The 14,503-nt window shown below is 51.7% G+C and overlaps 1 protein-coding gene across 4 annotated transcripts in view; it reads left to right on the forward strand.

Moving 5' to 3' along the window:
* ABCC8 (ATP binding cassette subfamily C member 8) overlaps positions 1-14,503 on the forward strand; it is a 458,344-nt gene that overhangs the window by 218,219 nt on the left and 225,622 nt on the right. For all 4 annotated transcript variants that reach the window (XR_013220972.1, XR_013220971.1, XR_013220970.1 and 1 more), the window contains exons 13-14: positions 7,273-7,378; positions 7,450-7,560. Coding sequence is in view for 1 of the 4 variants with exons in the window: in XM_077281846.1 (XP_077137961.1) it covers positions 7,273-7,378; positions 7,450-7,560 (217 nt within the window). In the remaining 3 variants the exon portion in view is untranslated. The remainder of the gene's footprint in view (positions 1-7,272; positions 7,379-7,449; positions 7,561-14,503) is intronic.

A 14,503-nucleotide genomic window follows, 5' to 3' on the forward strand; every position in this document is an offset into this window, starting at 1 on the left:
CACTGAGGACTCTCAATTCTAAATATTTTTCGGAGAAACAAAAATGAATACTTCTCCAGTTTAACAAAGAGGTTACCCTTGTGACTCTGTTTATCCAAAGAATATATAAGGATATCATCCAGATAAAATACCATGAAGTGCCCAATAAAATCTGAGAAAACATGATTAATGAAATTCTGGAATTCTATTGGTCAAACAAACCCTCAGAGTTGAGAAAGGCAGTTTTCCACTCATCCCCCTCCCCATATGGATGGGATTATATGCTCCCTGAGGTCCAACTTAGAGAACCACCTGGCCCTCGACAATTGATTGTTCAAATCAGGTATAAGAGGGAGGGCATAAGTGTTCCTTACAGTGATTTTATTAAATTATTGAAAATTGAGGCATGGGCGTAAACCACCATCCTTTTTCTTAACAAAAAAGAACCCCGCCACCACGAGGGAAACAGATGGCCGTATGTGCCCTTTACAAAGGCTATCAGAGATATACTCCTTCATAGCAGCCCGCTCAGGGCCGTAGAGATTGCACAGAAGGACCTTGGGCAATTTGGCACCAGGAACAAGATCAACAGCACAATCGAATGGGCGTTGTGGTAGTAGAACCTCAGCCTCTTTTTTGGAGAACATCCTCAAAGTCCTTCAGGTACTCCGGAATATGCTCCGGACTGACGGATGACACAGATACAGAAATAAGACATTTCTTAGAACAATTGGGACCCCATTTCAAGTAAATTATATAAAGGATTAAAATATAACTTTTACTGGATATAGTTAAAATGCTTCACAAAGATAAGGTGCAACACTGGAACAGACAAACAAACAAAGCGTTGGTGGAGCTCTAGATAAAGTGCTTGGTTAACACCTCTAGGTAATAGCCTACTAACCACCAAAGTACAACGACTATTGCTGGGACTACTCAGGTTCACAAAAAGAACAACAACCCAGCCAGTATAGTGTACTTGTCAGCACTAGTATGCACTCCCAAAACTATTAAACCTCTGTAGGGTTATTACCCCCAGAGACATTCAAAAGAGACCCTATTATGGGAACTTTAGATTTGGGATAATGCAATGGATACTATATTATACAGTCTAGCGGCACCCAGCCCACAGACTGATTATACTGCATAGCGTAAATCCGTATCCAATAACATGGCTGGGAAAATAACATAGAATGGTCTCACCCGGAGCTGTCTCAATCAGACCCTTTCAGCTCTGCTCATGGCCGTGGACCTCTTCCCCTGCTTTCCCACGCGTTTCGATAGTTTCTCATCAGGGGATAGCGTTGGGGGTCATCACACACCTAGCGTCCAGCCGACGCTGCCATACACGTGCGCAGTAAGTTTGTCCTTTTTAAAATCGCGCCCTGTATGCCCACATCCGGTCAGTGTGGCACGCTCTGCCGATCATGTGACCGGAAGTGAGATCACCCGGACCAATCAGCTGACCGAAGCTTCAGGCCGCTGTAAGTCCTGCTTCCCTTGGAGCGCAGACAGTTTTACTGCGCCTGCGCCCGCTGTATATCTCTATTCATTTGGAGCGCCGGTATCTCTCCTGCGCCTGCGCTACCAGATAGGTAAATACAAAGAGACTGTTAAATACACCATCAGATACCCAGGATCCTGATGTGCCGTGCTGTGCGTCTCTTTATACACACGGTGTATGGCTTTATTGCTCTTTCAACATGAGCCAACACATCCATAATACCCATTATGTACCACTATTTTCTGTGCAGGTTTACCATATTATTTGTAAGACACCTTAATTATCAAAATATCAGAGACCAATTGAGACGGATATGCATATAGTGCAGCCAAGCCACATCCTACTAATGTAATCAATCATAAAGAAAACTTAATGATCACGTGTTCTTTTAGATATATAACGGACATCGATGTAGACATCCTCAGGAGACTGGCGGCAGGAAATTATAGAGAAAGATACGAATAAGAACCAGAGAGGAAAGCCTATTAAAGATCTAGGGTGCCCTATTCTTACTTTCACCTACCTAACGCGGAGGTTGGCACCCTAGATCCTACGCAGTGGCGCCCCCACTCGTCGGCGGCTACCCCTAACTAGCCACCCTAGCTCTCCCTACATCAAAGGAAGGAAGCAAACGAGAGCTGGTCATTAAGACCATACGGATGGACTGTGCGTAACCAAAAAATCCATTTGCATTCTCTCTGCAGTATGGTTTGATCCCAATTGCCTCCTCTTATAGGAGGTCTAATTCTATCAATACCAACAAACTTGATCTTCTTCTCATTTCCCTCATGTTGTCTATTGATATGGTTGGCTATGGCTGTATCTTTATTTGTTATGTCGCGTATATGCTCTCTGATTCTTCTGCAAAAATTCCTCTTTGTTTTTCCTACATATTCTAAGCCGCACTCACATGTAGCTTTGTACACTATTCCCTTTGTTTGACAGTTGATGAAGTGTCTAATCTGATACGTCCTGCCTGTGTTATTACTGACAAAGGTCATACTTGTCTGTATCGAGGCACACGCTTTACATTTCCCACATTTATAGCAGCCTACTGGCTGCACACCGAGCCAAGAGTGACCCTTCGGACTTTGGTAGTGACTATGGACGAGTCTATCTTTTATGGATTTTCCTTTACGGAGTGTAATTTGGGGAGTGATGTTGATAGTATCCTTGATGTCTGGGTCCATACACAGAATTTGCCAGTGTTTCTGTAAAATTTTTCGGATCTCATTAGCTCCATTTGAAAACCGTGTTATGAAGCGTGTGGTACCCTCTTCCAATTTTGGGGGTTGTTGTCTTAGGAGATCAGTGCGTTCCTTCTCCAATGATGATTTATATGCCTCATTTAATACATGGTCCGGATAACCTCTTTCACGGAACCTTTCCCTCAGGTCATCCGCTTGCTCCTTAAAAGTGTTGATATCGGAGCAATTGCGGCGTAATCTTAAATATTGACCTTTGGGTATGCCTCGCTTGAGAGGTCCGGGGTGATTACTTTCCCATCGTAGGAGAGCATTTGTTGCAGTTGGTTTGCGATAATTTTTTGTCATAATCTCTCCATTCTCACCTTTCTGGACCAAGACATCAAGGAAGGCCAGGCTATTTCTGTTAGTCTCACATGTAAAATGTAGACCCAGGCGGTTGACATTAAGACTATCAACAAACCCACGAAATTCAGATTCGACACCCCTCCATATCACAAAGATGTCGTCTATGTATCTTAACCATAGCACCACCTTGTCCTCCAGGTCACTCGACATGTCACTAAAGACGATCTTTTCCTCCCACCAGCCCAGGAGCAGATTTGCGTACGTTGGTGCACAAGGGCTACCCATCGCTTTGCCCCTGAGCTGGTGGAAGTACTTCTCGTCGAATAGAAAGACATTATTTGTAAGACAGAATTTAAGAGCTTTCAGTACAAACTCGTTATGTCTGTTGTACTGTCGACCTCTAGTCTGTAAATATTCAGCTGCAGCCCTTAAACCAACATCATGAGGGATGGATGAATATAATGCTTCAACATCAATACTGCAGAGAATCATGTCTGTTTCCAGAAAAATGCCGTCCAATCTCCCGAGGAAATCCGTCGTGTCCCGCACATATGAATTTAGCGATAAAACAAACGGTCTCAATACCTTGTCAATATATAAGCCCAGATTCTGTGTTATACTGTTAATGCCAGCCACTATGGGTCTCCCCTTGATCCCCTTGTGGACTTTTGGCAAACAGTAAAACGTGGCCATTACAGGATATAGCGGGGTTAAAAAGTCCTTTTCATTTTTATCTATCACCCCCAGTTCAAACCCTTCATTCACCATGGCACTGAGATCGTTCATGATGATACTGCTGGGATCGTGAGAAAGGATTTCATACCCATCAGTATCTCCAGGCAAGCTCATACACAGTGACCTATATTTAGTTGTGTCCAGCACAACCACGTTGCCCCCTTTGTCAGAGGGCTTAATTGTTATACTCTGATCACTCTCGAGGTTCTTAAGACTATTCATTTCTTCCTTGGATAGATTACAGTTCCACCTATTGACTGTTTTAGGTATCCTCAATAGCTCTTCTGTCACTAAATTAACAAAGACATCAATTGAACCGACATCCGCTACTGCTGGAGGCATCTTTTTACTCTTGTTCCTGAAATCAGTGAAAGGACCGTCCCCCCTTAAATTGGGGTCAACGTCACTTAAATGGAACAGTAGACTTACGTCTGATTACATATCATCAGTGATACCCAGTTCATTCGATACTCTTTTCTCTTCCCTAGCAAAATGTTTCCTCCATTTCAGTTTTCGTGCAAAGAGGTGAATATCTTTGATAGTTTCAAAGCAATCATAGTCTGTAGATGGGACAAATGAAAGTCCCTTGCTTAGAACACACATCTCAGCACTTGTTATGTTCCGTGAGGATAGGTTTAGGACTTGGGGCTCTATGGGACGTTGTGCTGATTTTGTCGATTTCTCAGCGGATAACTCAATTCTAAAAAATCCCTTTGTGGTGACTTTTTTCCACTCCCCCTAGCGCCCCCTCGTCCTCCTCTTCCCTTTCCTTTCCCTCTCTGACGTTTAGATGTTGTGTCGGAGTCTGAAAAATCCGCCTCTGAGGAGGAGATGTCAGTTTCTACACCTTTGGGATTTCGATTAACCGCCACAGAGTAGGCCTTATTCTCTTTAAACTCCAAGAGATCTCTGTTGTACAATTTATGTTTACGTTCTTTTAGATGAAACTGGAATCTTTCCAGACTATTTTGTAAACTAGTTTCCTTAACTGAAAAGTCAGGTTCACTGGAGAATTTCTTCGTAATATCAATATGCTCTTTCAGTGTATCATTCAGTTTACTCAGAGTATCTCTTTCCTCCTCTAATAATAGTCTCATTAACCTGATGGAACTCTCAGTGGCCTCTTTCTCCCACTTGACTATCAAACCCGGGCTCTTATACCTAAACCCCGGAGTAAGGGATATTCTCAAATGCCGAGGGACTATTCCTGCCTTTATATAACTATCCAGGCTTTGAACTTCCCACCATGAAGTTATCTGACTTTTGTAGGTCTTTTCTAGTTCTCTGAATGCTGCGTTATACGACGGCGTGTACCTTTTCTGCACAAATGCTCTATCACAATGTTCCGAGATTCCCAGTCAATGACCGGGTTATGTACTAGAAACCAGGGGAACCCCAACGCCAATCCCGCCGGCTGATTGTCCAGAACATAACATGTAATACGTTCTTGATGACGACCCCACCTTGAGGATAAACTCCTTGGAGACAAACTTATCCACATTCTTAGCAAGAGGAGTGTAATCAATGGCCATGATTTTAATGGGAGTTTCCAACCTGACTGTCCCTAACATACATTTGGCCACCAAATCAGAGTCAAGTTCAGCGATGACCCACAGTCCACAAAAGCTGAAGTGGGAGTACAACAGTTTTCAACCAAAAATTCCACTTCCAATTGTAATTTAAGTAGTGAGGAAAAAGGTATCTGAGAGTCTGGGCAATGTCCTCGAGAGTTACCCAGACTTAGGCGTTTTCCGGCACCTTGGGAATAGGAGAACAGGAAGGACAGTCCTTTCTCTATTGTCCTGGATTACCGCAGTAGAACCAAAGTCTCCCTTCCCGACGTCGTCTCCTCTCCCTTTCCTGACGGTGGTGGTACCCACTTCCATAGGCTCGGAATGAGGTGTGGCATCGGGATTACTCGGAAGGAGAGGGACTTCTCGCTGCATGACACCCCTTTCCCATAGTCTGCGGTCCATATGGATGGCCTGAGTCATAGCCTCCTCCAAGGAACTAGGTGGTGGATGGAGAGCCAGAGCGTCCTTCAGATGATCTGACAGTCCCCTCCGGAACTGACACCTGAGCGCTGAGTCATTCCAGGATACCTCAGGGGACCATCGCCTGAACTCTGAGCAGTACCACTCGGCTGAGCGCTTTCCCTGAATCAGACCCATGATAGTGTCCTCTGCCACCCTGACATGGTCCGGTTCAGCATAGATAAGTCCTAGGGCCTCAAAGAACCTATCCACCGACATCAGTTCAGGGGCAATGGGAGACAGCGAGAAATACCAAGATTGGGGACCCTCACTGAGTAAGGAGATAATAAGCCCCACCTGCTGAGTCTCATTTCCCGATGATTGAGGTCTAAGAGAAAACAAGAATTTACAACTCTCCGTGAACATACCAAATTTATCTTTCTCGCCAGAAAACGTGTCAGTAAGCCTAACCGAGGGTTGAGGAGAGTGCAAAGCGACATCTACAAAATCACCAGGTCAACTAACAGCATGAAGGGTGGTTCCCTGCACGGTCTTAACAGTCTCCGTCAACTCTTTTTGTAATTGAGTATGGGACGTGGCTAGGGCCCGATGTTCCACCGATAAATCCCGCATCATCTGTGTCAAACTGGACACCTGATTTGCCAAGTTACGAATCGGATCCATGACCAGTAATGTAAAGATCTGTAATGCTGCTGCAGTGCAGTATAGCGCAACCTCCACCAGGGGATGCTGGTGAAGGAAGAAAGGTTGCACACATAGTGTAAAACCACTGAGCAGCAGCACAAATGCCACCAACTGGCGAAAGAATGGTCAGACGAGCCGAGTCAGAAACCGTCAGGTCAGGAAGTATCAGGTATCAGAGGTCACAGCAATAGACGTGGTCAAATACAAGCCAGAAGTCAGGTGGGATGGCTGCACAGCTCCTGTAATGTCAGTGATGTCTCTTTCTCCCCTGGGTTGGACGGGTGCACAGCTCCTGTAATGTCAGTGATGTCTTTCTTCCCTCGGTTGGACGGCTGCACAGCTCCTGTAATGTCAGTGATGTCTCTCTCCTCGGTTGAACGGCTGCACAGCTCCTGTAATGTCAGTGATGTCTCTTTCTCCTCTCGGTTGGACAGATGCACAGTTCCTGTAATGTCAGTGATGTCTCTTTCTCCCCTGGGTTGGACGGGTGCACAGCTCCTGTAATGTCAGTGATGTCTTTCTTCCCTGGGTTGGACGGCTGCACAGCTCCTGTAATGTCAGTGATGTCTCTCTCCTCGGTTGGACGGCTGCACAGCTCCTGTAATGTCAGTGATGTCTCTTCTCTCGGTTGAACGGACGCACAGCTCTTGTAATGTCAGTGATGTCTCTTTCTCCCCTCGGATGGATGGCTGCATAGCTCCTGTAATGTCTCTTTCTCCTCAGTTAGACGGCTGCACAGCTCCTGTAATGTCAGTGATGCCGGTTGTGGTGGGATTTGCTGCTGTCTGTCACTGTGTTCTAGTGCTGTTTTCTGTTCTCGCAGTGTCCAGAAGTTGAGCGAGTTCTTCTTCAGTGAGGAGATTGGAGAGGACACAGATAAATGTCTGCCGCCGCGTAAGACAGGAAATCGGCACAAGTATCAAGCACTGGTGAGTGTAGAAGCGCGAGCAAGTCACATGACCCGTCCACCGCTACACTCACTGTCTCCCCCACTGTGTAGCCCCTCAGAGTGGTCAACCGCAAGAATCCAATCAGAGACGACTGGAACGCCTTCAACTGTCCACAGCATAGGGTCGAGACTGACGGTGAAGCCGAGGAGTTCTGCATAAGGGTGAAGATTAACCTTTGAAATACTGTTATTATTTATTTCTTTAGCACCATTGATTCCATGGTGCTGTACATGAGCAGGGGTTACATACAAATTACAGATATCACTTACAGTAAGCAAACTAACAATGACAGACTGATACAGAGGGGCGAGGACCCTGCCCTTGTGGGCTTACATTCTACAGGATGGTGGGGATGGAGACAATAGGTTGAGGGTTGTAGGAGCTCCGGTGAGGTGGTAGCTCCAGTGGTGGTGAGGAGGCAGCAGGGTCAGTGCAGGCTGTAGGGTTTCCTGAAGAGATGGGTTTTCTGGTTCCATCTGAAGGATCCGAATGTAGTTGATAGTCGGATGTGTTGGGGCAAAGAATTCCAGAGGATGGGGGATATTCGGGAGAAGTCTTGAAGGCGGTTCGGTGAGGAGCGAATAACTGTGGAGGAGAGAAGGAGGTCTTGGGAGGACCAGAGATTACGTGAGGGAAGATATTGGAAGATTAGTTCAGAGATATATGGAGGAGACAGGTTATGGATGGCTTTGTAGGTCAGAATTAGTAATTTGAACTGGATACGCTGAGGGAATGGGAGCGAGTGAAGAGCTTTGTGTCCATGGCTGGGGAGGAGGGGTTTCCTTGTTTCCACAGCTGGTGAGGAGGGGTCTCTGTGTCCATGGCTGGAGAGGAGAGATTTCTACGTCCACGGCTGGGAAGGATGTGTCTCCTTGTTTCCACAGCTGGGGATAAGGGGTCTCCTTGTTTCCACAGCTGGGGATGAGGGGTCTCCTTGTTTCCACAGCTGGGAAGGAGTGGTCTCCTTGTTTCCACAGCTGGGGATAAGGGGTCTCCTTGTTTCCACAGCTGGGAAGGAGGGGTCTCACTGCGTCCATGGCTGGGGAGGTGGGGTCTTTCTGCACCCATGGCTGGAGAGGAGGGGTCTCCTTGTTTCCACGGCTGGGGAGGAGGGGTCTCCTTGTTTCCATGGCTAGTGAGGAGGGGTCTCCTTGTTTCCACAGTGTCACGCTCGCGCCCAGACTGGTTGGTGCGGGGGAGTGGCCCCACTGTGCCACAGACCAGACAACCCAGGAAGGAGCGTAACTAAGTAGCTTCCTTGGTCTTCACTGGAGCCTCTGATGGTGAGGTCAGGCTTATGCGGCAGGAAGCTACCAGGTACCACTCCAGGGTGGTGTCTGGCTGTGACTGCTGATCCCACCGAGGAACGGAACATAGACATGCAAGCGGGCACAGCTGGCACTCTGGCGGGCACGGCTGGGACACAGGCAGGCAGACGGGTACAACAGAGACGCAGGCAGGCGGGCACAGCTGGCTCTCTGGTTGGCAGGCAGGTAGGGGTGGCTCTCTGGCAGGACAGGCGGACAAGGCTGGTACACTGCAAGAACCGGTAGGGACCGGTCTGCAGGCAGGTATGTAAAACAGGTAAGGACCTGTTCAGACAGGAGGACTTAAGAATAGGTAGAGAAAGATCGCAAGCGCGGATGCATAGAGAGCGAAAGCACAGGAGCTAGAGCCAAGAATAGAGATGCAGGAGGCGGAGCCAGGAGGAGGAGCCAAGTGCAGAAACGCAGGAGGCGGAGCCAAGAGCTGGAGGCGTAGACACGTGCAGAAACGCAGGAGGCGGAGCCAAGGGCAGGAGGCGGAGCCAAGTGCAGAAATGCAGGAGGCAGAGCCAAGAGCAAGAGACGTAGAACCGCAAGGAGTGTAGCCAGGTAGAACCGCAAGGAGCGGAGCCGCAGAGCTGAGCGGAGCTGCAGAGCAAAGCCACAGAGTGCAGAGCAAGGTCAGAGAGGAGAGCGAAGTTACTGAGAGCAGAGCTGAGAGCAAAGACACAGAGTGCAGAGCCCAGAGCAAAACCACAGAGCAGAGCAAGGTCACAGAATGCAGAGCAAGGAGCAAAGCAAGGGCTCAGAGAGCAGAGCCAAAAGCAGAGCAAAGCAAGACACAGAGTATGCACAGCAGGGAAAGGAAACCAAGGCAGGGATATAAACGGATACAGGAACAGGACTAGGCTAAGACAAAGTCACAGGACAAGGCACAGAGACATGGACACAAGCCAGTGTACGACGCCCCTCTGGGTGGCAAACACAGGACACAGACCAGGGTACAGCGCCCCCCTGGGTGGCGGACATAAGAGTAACAGAGACAGGGCCTGGCACCTCAGCAGCTAAGAACTGACTGAGGGAGTAAGATGCACAGGCCCCCACCAATGGGTGGGGAAGTCTTAAATACAGGAAGCCTCATGGCGATTGGCCGGGGACACCTTAGCAAGGTGCACACAGTCTCAATAAGACACAGGAGTTGCTGGCGCCGCCCCCCCTATGCACACAGACAGAGCATGCACAGAGCAAACAGCAGACATGAGGCACACAGCATGGAGCTGGCAGCAGAGAGAAGTCACAACAAGGCCCAGAGAAGTAAGTGAGTTTGAGTGTAATGCAGGTGGGGGATGGGAGGCCATGCAGTGATGCCAGCAGAGTTGTTACACACAGCTAGTGAGGAGGGGTCTCCTTGTTTCCACGGCTGGGAGGAGGGGTCTCCTTGTTTCCATGGCTGGGGAGGAGGGGTCTCTTTGTTTCCACGGCTGAGGAAGAGGGGTCTCCTTGTTTCCATAGCTGGGGAGGAGGAGTCTCCTTGTTTCCACGGCTGGGGAGGAGGGGTCTCCTTGTTTCCACGGCTGGGAGGAGGGGTCTCCTTGTTTCCATGGCTGGGGAGGAGGGGTCTCTTTGTTTCCACGGCTGAGGAAGAGGGGTCTCCTTGTTTCCATAGCTGGGGAGGAGGGGTCTCCTTGTTTCCACGGCTGGGGAGGAGGGGTCTCCTTGTTTCCTCGGCTGGGGAGGAGGGGGTCTCCTTGTTTCCACGGCTGGGGAGGAGGAGTCTCCTTGTTTCCACGGCTGGGGAGGAGGGGTCTCCTTGTTTCCATAGCTGGGGAGGAGGAGTCTCCTTGTTTCCACGGCTGGGGAGGAGGGGTCTCCTTGTTTCCACTCCACGGCTGGGAGGAGGGGTCTCCTTGTTTCCATGGCTGGGGAGGAGGGGTCTCTTTGTTTCCACGGCTGAGGAAGAGGGGTCTCCTTGTTTCCATAGCTGGGGAGGAGGGGTCTCCTTGTTTCCACGGCTGGGGAGGAGGGGTCTCCTTGTTTCCTCGGCTGGGGAGGAGGGGGTCTCCTTGTTTCCACGGCTGGGGAGGAGGAGTCTCCTTGTTTCCACGGCTGGGGAGGAGGGGTCTCCCTGTTTCCACAGCTGGGGAGGAGGCGTCTCTTTGTTTCCATGGCTGAGGAAGAGGGGTCTCCTTGTTTCCATAGCTGGGGAGGAGGAGTCTCCTTGTTTCCAAGGCTTGGGAGGAGGGGTCTCCTTGTTTCCACGGCTGGGGAGGAGGGGTCTCCTTGTTTCCACGGCTGGGGAGGAGGAGTCTCCTTGTTTTCACGGCTGGGGAGGAGGGGTCTCCTTGTTTCCAGGGCTAAGGAGGAGAGGTCTCCTTGTTTCCACGGTTGGCGAGGAGGGGCCTCCTTGTTTTCACGGCTGGGGAGGAGGGGTCTCCTTGTTTCCAGGGCTGGGAGGAGGGGTCTCCTTGTTTCAACGGCTGGTGAGGAGGGGTCTCCTTGTTTCAACGGCTGGTGAGGAGGGGTCTCCTTGTTTCCACAGCTGGGAAGGAGGCTTCTCTTTGTTTCCATGGCTGGGGAGGAGGGGTCTCTTTGTTTCCACGGCTGAGGAAGAGGGGTCTCCTTGTTTCCATAGCTGGGGAGGAGGAGTCTCCTTGTTTCCACGGCTGGGGATGAGAGGTCTCCTTGTTTCCACGGCTGGGGAGGAGGGGTCTCCTTGTTTCCACGGCTGGGGAGGAGGAGTCTCCTTGTTTCCACGGCTGGGGAGGAGGGGTCTCCTTGTTTCCAGGGCTGAGGAGGAGAGGTCTCCTTGTTTCCATGGTTGGCGAGGAGGGGTCTCCTTGTTTTCACGGCTGGGGAGGAGGGGTCTCCTTGTTTCCACGGCTGGGGAGGAGGGTTCTCCTTGTTTCCACGGCTGGGGAGGAGGGGTCTCCTTGCTTCCACGGCTGGGGAGGAGGGGTCTCCTTGTTTCCAGGGCTGGCGAGGAGGGGTCTCCTTGTTTCCACGACTGGCAAGATGGGGTCTCTTTGTTTCCACGGCTGGGGAGGAGGGGTCTCCTTGTTTCCACAGCTGGGTAGGAGGGGTCTCCTTGTTTCCATGGTAGGGGAGGAGGGGTCTTCTTGTTTCCACGGCTGGGAGGAGGGGTCTCCTTGTTTCCATGGCTGGGGAGGAGGGGTCTCTTTGTTTCCACGGCTGAGGAAGAGGGGTCTCCTTGTTTCCATAGCTGGGGAGGAGGAGTCTCCTTGTTTCCACGGCTGGGGAGGAGGGGTCTCCTTGTTTCCACGGCTGGGAGGAGGGGTCTCCTTGTTTCCATGGCTGGGGAGGAGGGGTCTCTTTGTTTCCACGGCTGAGGAAGAGGGGTCTCCTTGTTTCCATAGCTGGGGAGGAGGGGTCTCCTTGTTTCCACGGCTGGGGAGGAGGGGTCTCCTTGTTTCCTCGGCTGGGGAGGAGGGGGTCTCCTTGTTTCCACGGCTGGGGAGGAGGAGTCTCCTTGTTTCCACGGCTGGGGAGGAGGGGTCTCCTTGTTTCCATAGCTGGGGAGGAGGAGTCTCCTTGTTTCCACGGCTGGGGAGGAGGGGTCTCCTTGTTTCCACTCCACGGCTGGGAGGAGGGGTCTCCTTGTTTCCATGGCTGGGGAGGAGGGGTCTCTTTGTTTCCACGGCTGAGGAAGAGGGGTCTCCTTGTTTCCATAGCTGGGGAGGAGGGGTCTCCTTGTTTCCACGGCTGGGGAGGAGGGGTCTCCTTGTTTCCTCGGCTGGGGAGGAGGGGGTCTCCTTGTTTCCACGGCTGGGGAGGAGGAGTCTCCTTGTTTCCACGGCTGGGGAGGAGGGGTCTCCCTGTTTCCACAGCTGGGGAGGAGGCGTCTCTTTGTTTCCATGGCTGAGGAAGAGGGGTCTCCTTGTTTCCATAGCTGGGGAGGAGGAGTCTCCTTGTTTCCAAGGCTTGGGAGGAGGGGTCTCCTTGTTTCCACGGCTGGGGAGGAGGGGTCTCCTTGTTTCCACGGCTGGGGAGGAGGAGTCTCCTTGTTTTCACGGCTGGGGAGGAGGGGTCTCCTTGTTTCCAGGGCTAAGGAGGAGAGGTCTCCTTGTTTCCACGGTTGGCGAGGAGGGGCCTCCTTGTTTTCACGGCTGGGGAGGAGGGGTCTCCTTGTTTCCAGGGCTGGGAGGAGGGGTCTCCTTGTTTCAACGGCTGGTGAGGAGGGGTCTCCTTGTTTCAACGGCTGGTGAGGAGGGGTCTCCTTGTTTCCACAGCTGGGAAGGAGGCTTCTCTTTGTTTCCATGGCTGGGGAGGAGGGGTCTCTTTGTTTCCACGGCTGAGGAAGAGGGGTCTCCTTGTTTCCATAGCTGGGGAGGAGGAGTCTCCTTGTTTCCACGGCTGGGGATGAGAGGTCTCCTTGTTTCCACGGCTGGGGAGGAGGGGTCTCCTTGTTTCCACGGCTGGGGAGGAGGAGTCTCCTTGTTTCCACGGCTGGGGAGGAGGGGTCTCCTTGTTTCCAGGGCTGAGGAGGAGAGGTCTCCTTGTTTCCATGGTTGGCGAGGAGGGGTCTCCTTGTTTTCACGGCTGGGGAGGAGGGGTCTCCTTGTTTCCACGGCTGGGGAGGAGGGTTCTCCTTGTTTCCACGGCTGGGGAGGAGGGGTCTCCTTGCTTCCACGGCTGGGGAGGAGGGGTCTCCTTGTTTCCAGGGCTGGCGAGGAGGGGTCTCCTTGTTTCCACGACTGGCAAGATGGGGTCTCTTTGTTTCCACGGCTGGGGAGGAGGGGTCTCCTTGTTTCCACAGCTGGGTAGGAGGGGTCTCCTTGTTTCCATGGTAGGGGAGGAGGGGTCTTCTTGTTTCCACGGCTGGGGAGGAGGAGTCTCCTTGTTTCCACGGCTGGGGAGGAGGGGTCTCCTTGTTTCCACGGCTGGGTAGGAGGGGTCTCCTTGTTTCCACGGCTGGGGAGGAGGGGTCTCCTTGTTTCCAGGGCTGGCGAGGAGGGGTCTCCTTGTTTCCACGACTGGCAAGATGGGGTCTCTTTGTTTCCACGGCTGGGGAGGAGGGGTCTCCTTGTTTCCACAGCTGGGGATAAGGGGTCTCCTTGTTTCCATGGTAGGGGAGGAGGGGTCTTCTTGTTTCCACGGCTGGGGAGGAGGAGTCTCTTTGTTTCCACGGCTGGGGAGGAGAGGTCTCCTTGTTTCCATGGCTGGGGAGGAGGGGTCTCCTTGTTTCCATGGCAGGGGAGGAGGGGTCTTCTTGTTTCCACGGCTGAGAAGGAGGGGTCTCCTTGTTTCCACGGCTGGGCAGGAGGGGTCTCCTTGTTTCCACGGCTGGGGAGGAGGGGTCTCCTTGTTTCCACGGCTGGGGAGGAGGGGTCTCCTTGTTTCCACGGCTGGGCAGGAGGGGTCTCCTTGTTTCCACGGCTGGGGAGGAGGAGTCTCCTTGTTTCCACGGCTGGGGAGGAGGGGGTCTCCTTGTTTCCAGGGCTGAGGAGGAGGGGTCTCCTTGTTTCCATGGTTGGCGAGGAGGGGTCTCCTTGTTTCCACGGCTGAGGAGGAGAGGTCTCCTTGTTTCCACGATTGGCGAGGAGGGGTCTCCTTGTTTCCAGGGCTGGGAGGAGGGGTCTCATTGTTTCCATGGTTGTCGAGGAGGGGTCTCCTTGTTTCCACGGCTGAGGAGGAGAGGTCTCCTTGTTTCCACGATTGGCAAGGAGGGGTCTCCTTGTTTCCCGGGCTGGGGAGGAGGAGTCTCCTTGTTTCCACGGCTGGGGAGGAGGGGTCTCCTTGTTTCCACGGCTGGGGAGGAGGAGTCTCCTTGTTTCCACGGCTGAGGAGGAGGGGTCTCCTTGTTTCCACGGCTGGGGAGGAG

Source organism: Ranitomeya variabilis, chromosome 2 (assembly GCF_051348905.1).
Source record: "Ranitomeya variabilis isolate aRanVar5 chromosome 2, aRanVar5.hap1, whole genome shotgun sequence".
Classification (NCBI taxonomy): Eukaryota; Metazoa; Chordata; class Amphibia; order Anura; family Dendrobatidae; genus Ranitomeya; species Ranitomeya variabilis.